This window comes from Gadus macrocephalus, chromosome 22 (genome assembly GCF_031168955.1).
Source record: "Gadus macrocephalus chromosome 22, ASM3116895v1".
NCBI classification, from domain to species: domain Eukaryota; kingdom Metazoa; phylum Chordata; class Actinopteri; order Gadiformes; family Gadidae; genus Gadus; species Gadus macrocephalus.
Window position 1 is genome coordinate 5,504,269 of NC_082403.1, and position 10,757 is coordinate 5,515,025.

At 50.6% G+C, this 10,757-nt stretch overlaps 1 protein-coding gene across 1 annotated transcript in view; it reads left to right on the top strand.

Moving 5' to 3' along the window:
* The window catches only part of LOC132451013 (protein Jumonji-like), a 50,090-nt gene extending 41,803 nt beyond the window's left edge, over nt 1–8,287 (top strand). Inside the window, exon 3 of the mRNA XM_060043235.1 lies at nt 2,927–8,287. Coding sequence (XP_059899218.1) covers nt 2,927–3,219 — 293 coding nt within the window. The 3' untranslated portion in view covers nt 3,220–8,287. The remainder of the gene's footprint in view (nt 1–2,926) is intronic.
* Nucleotides 8,288–10,757: the final 2,470 nt, after the last annotated feature.

Consider the following 10,757-nt stretch of genomic DNA (forward strand, 5'->3'; position numbering starts at 1 on the left):
AACAAGCCCCATGTGTTAGTCAATTTCGACATGGAACATATTGTTTTGCTTTACTGTCGATAAGATCAGCCTTTTGCTGCTTTTTTTATTTTCTAAATTTAAAACAAACGTTGGCAATTGTGAAAATCTGTTCATTTCCTTTTTTTTTTGTCTTTGTCCCAATAAAAACCTGACATCGGAGGATCTGTTTAGACGAGCACTTGACGGGTTATGTCTTAACACTAACGATTTCCACACTGCTCGGCCAAACCACCAGCAACAGAGGAGTGGTGGGCGTGTGACTCAGCCCCCGCTCACAGACCCGGTGTCTCTCCACCGCCAACACCAAAGCACCACCGCTCATGGTGCAACGATCCTCACTCATCACTCAGGAGCTTGTTCAGCTCTCCGACCGCATTAACCTGCCGTCGTCTCCGTGAGCCCGCCCGTACACGCTTTGCGTGTGTCTCAGTGTGCGTGAGCGAACAGTAAAGACAAAAAAAATACAAACTGTAATTGTAGGGTATGCCAAAGTAGCAGGCAAAGGGAAAAATAAGAAAATACGTTTTTTTTTCTTTTTTATTTATTTAATGCCACGAACTGTCTGGTTGGGTTTGCCTGTCTGCGTCTGTGTTCGTAAAAATTACCGTTTTTTTTTGTGCGTGTGTGTGTGTCATTTGATTCCTGCTCCTTGACTCACGCTGTATCCTAGCGAGAACGGCGTCTGGGCTTGTAGCCCTGGTTGCTAAGCGGGCTATCGCTCAAGCTGCTACTTACCCCCTCCCAGTGCACCACGGTCATTATTATCCTAATTTATTTCCCGTTTGACACCCGCTATTAGAGGTTTGTGGTGCCGGATGACTGATGCATCCTCTGTAAAAAAAAAAAGAAAAAAAAAAAAAAAAGAAGGAAGAAAATAAAACCAAAAACTGAACGTCAAAAGGAATTTGGCCGGGCATGTTCTGAAGGCGGGACTTGCGACAAGCCAGGCCCAATCGAAACATGCCAAGTGGTGGTGAAAGACACGATGTGTGTTCCTCACTCAGTGAGTCATCAGTGTACTGATGAGAGGTCTCTGCCACGCCGGTGTGAGGTCTAGAGTGCAGACAGAAAGGACACTGCAACGTGAGATCATTACCAGACGCATCTCGGGTTACCGCTAGCATAATGCATTTAGTACTATGTAATCGCTGCTGTTCTGAAAGAAATACATCGTTTAGCGCAGGTTTCACAGCCTGGCAGATAAGCAATATTTTAAAAGGCCAAGATCAGCAAATTGACGGGTCAAGCTTATCTGTCTGTAAAGTTAATTGCCTTCTTGACGGAGCTGTACTGTTTATATTTTACGAAGTTGAATTACGAAGCCAGAACAGTTTTAGAGCGAGCGCTACGTTCAAACACCGAGATCTGCGTGTGGCGCGTCGGGCTCGTTTGTCTGCGGTTGTTAATTAAATCCGGTGACGGAAAGTTGGCCGGGGTTTTGAGCTCCGTAAGTTGCTCTTTTGAAAACGCGTACCGGAGGTTCCAGAGCTCCACCGCAGCCCCAAGCCAAACCTGTGATATCTGCCTAATAGTTTGTCTCCCGCAATCACTGTCTCTCTGCGCTCCCGTCCTGACACTAATTGGAATTCTCCCCGCGTGGGTTGTTGGCTTTTGATTTTGGGGAATCTGACCCAGGCTTATTTTTGCTTGTCTGACTCTGGCTCTCTAAATATTTAATTGTGCCTCGGTCAATTGGGCTCGCCAGAATGTCAAGCAATATCTCTCTGCCTCCGTGTTGCCCTGGGCTAGTCAGGTGGAGGGGGAGACGTAGGAACACACACTCGCATGAAACGCACACACACACGCATGAAAACGCACGCACGAAACACACGCAGACAAAACACGCATGCGCACACAGGGGCACAAAACACACCTCTACCTCTTATTTTACGAACCCCCAATGTGTTTCTGATTAGAGCCCAAGTACATTCAAGCAGTGGGGGGGGGGGGACATGGAAACATAGAAACACAACCAAATAAACTGTCTAGCCTTTCCTGGAGATAAGCAGTAAAGTGAGTCGTTCTCGGCTGAACTATCACCATCAGAGCCGACCATATGACAACGGCAGCCCGACGGTGGGTATTAGTATCATCAAGGCACTCCGATGCGGATCTGCGCTGCTTTAGTAAAGGCACTTGAGGGATTCTCTGGAGGAGTAACGGTGATCCCAAACCCTGTGTGTACCGTTGAAGCACTGATACGAGCAGATGCAGAGGAGCTGCATCTGCCCGTAACGACTTTGAACCTGGACCTTTTCAACCAACGTCCGCCCGCTGAGCGCTACAGGCCGGGTATGTCCCTAACGAGGGTAGCACACTAGCTGCTCAGTGTCCGCTGCTGGGGGCCGCGGAGGGCCCCTGGAGGGCCCCGGGGGGGGGTGGGGGGGGTGGGGGGGTCGGCGATGGTGTGTGCATCATGCGGTGTAACGTGAACCGCCTGGAGGCATGAAACCCCAGCGTCAGCCTCGGTGCCGAGTGCTGCCCTTCCTTACATAAAGAACATTTTGTTTCAATTTCTGTTCTCTTTTCCGCCACACACAGTCGAAGAAGGTCGAAGCCCTGCTGAAAGTTATTTTATCGTATTCGTTCCCGGTTCCTTGTTGTTTTTTTTGGTTCCGGGCCAACGGAGACGGACCAACGCGGTTGTCATTTTGCATCTGGCATCAGCGTGCTTTTGGATATTGACTTAAGTTTTCTAGAGACTTCTTACCAAAGCGGCTTGCAGTGAGGTAGGGGTTATGGACGCCCGCAGCTAGTCTGCGGTCACCCAGGGTCGAACCCGGATCCTTTCTGCTGGGTGTCCATCACCCTTACCACTGACTATCCTGCCCCTTTAATGCCATACCTGGTCACTCATCACTGTGGTCTCTCTCTCCCCCCTCCCTCCCTCTCTCTCTCTCTCTAGGTTCCTTGACAAATGGACAGCTGAACGGCTCGGGGTCAAAGGGCGGCCACAAGGAAGAGCGCTCCAAGAGCCTGGATGGGAGCAACAAGTACTCAGAGGACGGCCCCGCGAAGAAGAGGTACGGGCCCCGAGTCTTTGGTGGGACGTGGACGTGGACGGGGGGGGTCTGGCGCACTGGACTGGGCTTGTCTGGGTGGAACATCCCCCCCCCCCCTGTACTGTGTATCCACCTGGTGTCTAACAGCATGTCTGTGGGAGATGGAAACAGGTGGCATTGCAAGGCAGGAGGATAAAAACAGATAATATGTGGATCTGAAACGGAAAAACCCAGCCGGTTGTTCAGGTTATTATAGAATTCATAGCATTGCGCTTTTCCCTCCATCTTGGTCTTCCTCTGTCTGTTTGCTTCCATCTGTTTTTTCCTCTCTTTCTGTCCCTCGGTCTCGGTCTCTCTACCTCTATCTTCTGTTTCGCTCCGTCTGCCCTCATCCGTCTCTCTCTCTCGCTCTCTGTCTGTCTGTCTGTGTCTCTCTCTCTCTCTCTGTCTGTGTCCCCAGGTCATTTCATTGTGTTGGTAAGCTTGAGGAGGTGTACTGTGTCTTTTGCCTCAGTAACGCGAGGAGCCGGTATCAACAGAGAAATGTAAACAGAATCCAAGCTTAAGGAGCCATGGGGTCTGGTAATCACCCTCGAACCCCCTCATTATTCCTTTAAATGCCAATAGGATTCCCGTTATTAGCCCCTCGAAGAAATATTGTCATGTATCTCCCCCACATTAATCATTTAGAAAACGAAAGTGGAGCCGCGCGGAAAATAAGCTGTTAATTTCTTGGTAGTGCCGTTGAAATGTGTTTTTAATTAAAGTAAATCCCCACAAAGCGGCGTTTTCTGTTAGGAGACCTTTATTGGAAAATGGAATTAAAATAAAATAGGATTTTATTGTAATTCGCCCTCATCAAGTTAGTTTGATTCTGTTTACATATTCCAATCGCACACCAAAAATCTCTTTGGTTGATGGCTACAAACGTGTGTGTGTGTGTGTGTGTGTGTGTGTGTGTGTGTGTGTGTGTGTGTGTGTGTGTGTGTGTGTGTGTGTGTGTGTGTGTGTGTGTGTGTGTGTGTGTGTGTGTGTGTGTGTGTGTGTGCACCTGCTATGCCAAAACTCCGATATCCAAAGGCACACAAACGCATAATTGTGGTAATTGCACACAAATACAATTATGAAGCTGTCTCTGCTCATGATTAGCCAAGTCGTACTGCTTTCAGGCAGAGTGTAATGTACTACAGACACATGGACCCAACCCCTTCAAGGTGTGCGTGATATTGTTTATGAGATAACGCGCACACACTCTCTCACTCTCACCCTAGAACATTGTTTTACAATTTGGATGTTTCTGAACAAACCCAAACACACTTTGCTGTCATTCTCTTCGGGTCCTTTTTCATTTGAGGGGATTTTAATGAGGGACGCAAGTGCCCGGTTGTTTTTAATTAGGGCCCCTGACAAAGCTTTCAGTCTGCTGTTAATGAAACACACAAAGCATAGGCACAACTTGGCTCTGTGTGTGTGTGTGTGTGCGTGCGCTAAAAGACTTGCTCCAGTGCCCCATAGCAAGGACAGCCGGATTGGGCGGGGCGGGCCTGGGACAGTGGCCAATGGCTTCTCAATGCTCGCCCGATAAGAGAGACGGGGGAGATAATGTGGAGGGAATTGATGAAAAGGGCAGAAATAATGAGAGGGAGAAGGGGAAGGACAGGTGCGAGTGGCCTCCATTGTTGTTGACGTTGGCAGGGAAGCGGCTGCCTCCCGAAGCCTTTGAGACCCATTCTGTGTTTGTCTTCCCATGCTCCTGAGCCAGGCTGGCATCAGCCATAGCCTTGAACCGGAGCCTTGAACGGTAGAGTCTCAAACTCATAGCCTCGCACCGCCGGTGCCTTGAGCGGCATAGCCTCGAGACACCGTCGCCTCGGGACACCGTAGCTTCGGCCCTTATTACCATAGCATAAAGCAGTGTCGCCCCCAACACCTATACTCAAACCATAGCCTCGAACAAACATGGCCTTCAACTCTTAACCACTTACCAACACGGCCTCGAACAAACATAGCCTTGAAACAACTAAGCCACAAACTTTTAAACCATAGCCTTGAACTGTATAGGCTCCGCCGCCAACCGCCATAGCCTCACACCACCACAGCATCACACCCATCGCCGTGAGCCCCCATAGCCTCAAACACTGCGCCGCAAACCACCACAGCCACAGACCCTACCCTGGGAACCGTAGCCCCCCCGAAACTCCTGCCCCCCTCACCACAGCCTCCAACCTCGTTCTTCGTGAGAAAATACCGATCTCCATAACGCTGGAGCTACACAGGGCGCACACACACACACACACACACACAACCACATCAGGAACAAATAGAAATGGCCGCAACAACACAAAGCATGCATCTTCTCACACTGCGGGGCCCGTCTGTTGTAGTGCCTTCAGCGATGGCGTCAAACCACTGCACACATTCTCTCCCCCCCCCCCCCCCCCCCAGCTCTCACTCTTGTTATACATTGATTCGACATTTGTAAAACGTGCTCAAGCAAGGTTGGGAAGGATTTGTTTGAAATGACTCACTGAACAAAGACTTTTTTTTTTTTTGTTCTTTTCTCCCGGCGACTGCAGTGTGGTCGAGTGGTGTTCAATGGACCACGTGATTAAAATTAACACTTTTTTTTAGCCTCAGCGCCCACTTCAGTGCCTTTTCTTATTAAGCCACTGATCAGCCCTAATGCCTCAATTGAAAATCAACCAACTTTGGACCAACCACTTGATGTGAAAGTGCTCTGCTTTACTCTACTGCCTGCCAGTCGGTCCGATGTGTTCCTATCCCCAACCGCGTCGACCCGTTACCTTAATGCGTACCTGAACACTTCCTTTGGACCCCTGCCCCCGCCGCCAGGCAGTCTGCGGAGGGGCTCCCCCCCCCCCCCTCACGGCCGCCCGGACAGACCCAGGAGTCAGCGGTGGCTAAGCTGATGTGATAACTCATGGCAGGGGGGTGCCAGACCCTGATCCATTTGGCTGCGACTCATCTGATTAAAGATTACAAAGGGTTTTCATGGGGATGCCCACAGGGACTTGGCACGCACATCACTTGAAGTGAGTTAAAAAAAGAGAGAGAGACGAGAATAAAGTGTGTGTGTGTGTGTGTGTGTGTGTGTGTGTGTGTGTGTATGTTTGTGTGTGTGTCTGGTGAATCAGGAGTTTAAGGCCCATTGTAGGGCGGATTGGCCCACTTGTGTGCAGAAACCCCCGCCGTCGCCACCACCTCTCATTGAACAGAATAGTTCTGGCTCTCTTTGAATCCCTTCTTCCTCTGTTGTGTCAGCCAAGACACACAGTCGCACACATGCGCTCAGCTGCTCGGCTTTCTGTCCTGCCCTAATGGATGCCAAGTGTGGGCTAGTGTGTGCACGCGTGCGCGTGTTAACATGCGCATGCACATATGCGCGCACATGCACTAACGCACTCGCACGTACACACTGGTGTCCCTGCTTCTCTCGCATCACATTAGGAACCACAAACACACATGAACTGATTTCACCCGGTAAATGGGGGGAGGGGTTTTAAACGACTATTGATTGAATTCAAATGGCGGCTTTGAAGTGGCCTACATACAGCGAAACATGGCACGACCTAGCGGCGCTGGGGCTCTCGCCCACCACTCGCATGTATGCGCAGCGCAGTCATCTCGCATAAATCTGGTTTGCTTCACGATGCCCTTGGCACACACACACACACACACACACACAAGTGGGAGGGGCTTTGCGTTCAATGCTCCAACCCCCTTTCCTCAAAGGCCCTCGCCATGTGTTTTCTATAGATTGCTCCTGCTGATAAAGTGCACTTGACTTGGTGTGTGTGTGTGTGTGTGTGTGTGTGTGACCCTTTGTGTGTGTGTGACCCTGTGTGTGTCAAACCGGGCCTGCTGAGACAAAGACTTGAGGTGAGGTTGCTGGTCCTGGTGATTCACGAGGCGGTGGGTACGCAGGTTTAGTAGGCGGCTGGGTTGTAGCAGATGGAGGAACTGCTGTATACATCGCTCGTCTTTCGATCTCTACATCCATCCGTCCGCTCCTTGTCGCACAAATCTCCTTGTCGAACACTAGTTACTGTGGTCAAGCCCAGAGATAAAGAAGGGCTCTGATACAACCATCTGTTATTTATTGTTAACTTTTCAGAGCTGTGCCCTTCTGTGCACCTGACTCCGTCAACACGGGTCTGAAACATCCATGCCTGCAAGTCCCATTGAAAACTGTCTTCTTATGAGTCACCCTGGATGAAAGATCAAGTATTTTACATCCATTGGGCCATGGAGCCGCCCAATCCCAACAATACACACGCACTATTGTACACAAGAAAGATGTGACAGACTGTTGACGATGTCTTTCTTCCATTCTTTGTCCGTAACTTTGCAGTGATCGTTCCCTTTCTTTCTCTTTCCTTCCTGTGGCTGCCGGGAGTCATGTGTTACTGATTTATACGGAGTTCATGTGATGCCATTTCTCAGCGTTTGCAAATCCTTTGTGAGGGCTTCGCAGGATTTCTGGTTTCATTCCTGCGATAGAGCCATGCTTTGTGCTGGATTTGCAGCGTTTAGCGTGCTAGTGTTTAGCGTTTGGCTGCTCTGAACGTCATGGTGATATTAATATTGCTCTTTCACTGTTCTCAGAGTTGTTTCAGAAGGGCTCAACTGTTGGAACAGTGTTCCCTTTATCTCCCACGTGCCGAATGTTTTTTGTTCATGAGAAGCTCTTTTTCACACCGCATAATACTTCTTCTGCAACGCCCTATCATGGATATTTGGTGCGAATAGGTCCACTCTCTAAAAGATGGCAATTTAACCAGTTAGTGTGTGTGTGTGTCTGTGTGTGTGTGTGTCTCTCGCTCTCATGAAGGCATTGAAAACATACTTGGGTCACTCTAGTTCATTCTTCGCCTCGACCAACCTTGCTCACAGAGACGAAAAGAACCTGCTTTTGATTCACTCTCCCCAACCGAGTTTACAGCGTCTGTAGCCGCCGCCTACCCGGCTCATTCTGCAACAGTGACCAAATATCTAATAGTCATGAATGTCACCACGGTGGTGTTGTTTTTGTGCGTGCTTGGAGCGGCGACAGCCTCTTTGTCTCGGCCTCTTTTGTCCACGGTCACAGTCGTGCCTTTCTGCCGGGCTATCTCAGCCCCATCTTGATTAGACTAAAGGCCAACCCAAGCCCTGCCTCTGATGTGTATTGACCCTGCCTGGCCTGCCTTGGGGCAGCCTATCCCAGGGGCCGCTCTCAGGTTGGCTGTGTAGGGGGAGGACGGGGGAGGACGGGGTGTAGGGGGGGGAGGAGGAGGAGGAGGAGGAGGAGGAGGTGGAGGTCAGGAGAGTTGGCCATTGGTGGTGGGGGTTGGGGTGGACATTGACTGCTAACAGAGCATTACGTTTAAGTGTGTGTGTGTGTGTGTGTGTGTGTCGGACGGACTCGCAAGATGGCGTCCATCAGTGGTCGAGGCCTGGGAAGACGCTGCGGTGTCATCCTCTGTGAACTTGACTCGCTCGCGTCTGCCGCTGGCCGTTTGTTTACCTCGCGTTCGACTGGCAGAACGTTCGAGCGTGGGGGGGGGTTTTCCTCCGGCTGGAACTACCTTGACGTTGTTTATTGACACGAGTGTGGCTGTCCTCAGAAGCCCGGGCTTCAGACCGCCGGGCGCTCCTCATCGAGAACGGGTGATCCGCCAACGTAGCACTTTTACATTCGAGAAGACGGCCAGCTAGCTTGAGCAACTGCCGACATTTCTTCCCTCTTTAGCTGTCCCTCCATCCGGCCTTCTCCCCTCGGTATAGTAACATTTGAATAGGCCTGAGAATAGCCACGGATATCTTTAAAAACACACACAAAAGCCCCTTTGTGTTGACCGTATCTTGAATGAATATCGGCCCTCGTTTTGACTGGCTGAAGCGCTTGGACGTTGCGGCTGCGTCTGACACCAGCGATGCGACGGACCACAATGCATTAGCATCAACGGCTGGTATTTTTCCTGTCATCAGCCGGGGCCTTTTATAACTCTATAAACGCTCCCAAAATAAACCCACAAGTATCGCAGGCTAATCGTTGTTATCCAGCACGGTCCCCGCTGGTGTGTGTGTGTGTGTGTGTGTGTGTGTGTGCGCGCTTAGTGGGAGCCACAAACTGAGGGCCGAACATAGTGAGGACAAGGTGGGGATCGTGTGTATCCATTTGTCTTGTCAGCAACCTTGGCTCATTGACGTGTGTGTGTGTGTGTGTGTGTGTGTGTGTGTGTGTGTGTGTGTGTGGGTTCACGGAGGTCAGCTCGGAGCAAGGCCGTCTCTCGGGTGCATTCAGACAGAAAAGCAATAAACACTGGACAAAGGGGAGGTTTACACTCACACACACACTGCTGTTTACACTGCACACACCATCATTCTTGGTCTTGCGGGAGGGGGGTTTTCGTTTCCTTTTTTTTTATAACTTTTAAACACTTTTTGGACTTTTAAACACTTTGTGCATCTCTCGGGTTGGAGTCGACGCGTGCGGCCGCCCTAATTGTTTTTAATGCTATTCCTTTATCACTGATGGTCCCAAACTCCTAATACGGTTGGCTGCACTCCAACCCTGGGCCTTTTAAGATTCCCATACGGCCCAGTGATTAGCCTTCCTGCAGAGTAGGCGTCTTGAGATTAGACGACCAATAGCCATAACCGGTGTGAACGGACCGATAACCTACTGGGTTACCCGACTCCGCTACGTGTATGAATGATTAAACATCGTCAGTCCGGTCGGTGTCATATTTACCGCGATGCCTTCCATTCCGGGGACGACCACAGAAACGTTAATTTACCTGTCCGATCGTCGACGCGTCTAAAAGACATCGCTGGTCGCGCGGACACGTAAACCGGATTTTCCAAATGGTGCGTGCACTTTATTGGGACTGTCTTTTGCACATAAATACTTGCAGATCCCCTCGCTGTCGTGCACATAAACACACAATCATGGGTGTAGCCTGGACTCGTACTGGAAAAATATGGCTGCTTCAATACAGCGTGTGTGCGTGTGTGCGTGCGTGCGTGCGTGCGTGCGTGCGTGCGTGCGTGCGTGTGTGTGTGTGTGTGAAAAATATGCAGCTTGCAAGCTGGACTGCTCACGTGCACACACTAGCAGAAATGAGCCGCTAGACGTGCACACACACATGCACGGAGACTCTCAAATGGAGCCAGCTGCAGCTGAGGTAGTGGTTCTATTGGGACCATGTGGGCCATCTGGATCCAATGAGAGCCGGCCTGGAGGTACGGGGGAGCCAGGATCAGTGTACTTCTACTGACAGACAAACCCCTACCTCACCAGCGCTGGCGCACCAGCGCCAAACCGGATGCTCGCTGGACCGTAGCATTACAAGCTATCGGCTGAGATCTTGTCAGGTTCAATGCAGAATGAGTGCGTCCACTTTTCAATTGATTTGTGTTGTGCGAGCCGGGGCCTTCTGATTGAAGTGGACTTCAGTTTGGAGTGGCAACGGTTTGTGGGGAAGAGGTTTGCCTCGTGCCCCCCCCCCCCCCCTCCTCTACCTGTGGAGTGACCTCCTGTCGTTTTTTCAGTAGCACACCTACTGTCATGTAGACTCTTACTTTCCATCGGTTGGCCTTCTCCAGTGGGTGACGTCCAAGCCTCCGTCACTGCGCGCGCACACACACACACACAAGTGTCACTCTTCTCTTTTCGATGTATCCCCCACTCCCTTATCCCTCATATTTCATTCTCCCTTGCATGCTCTC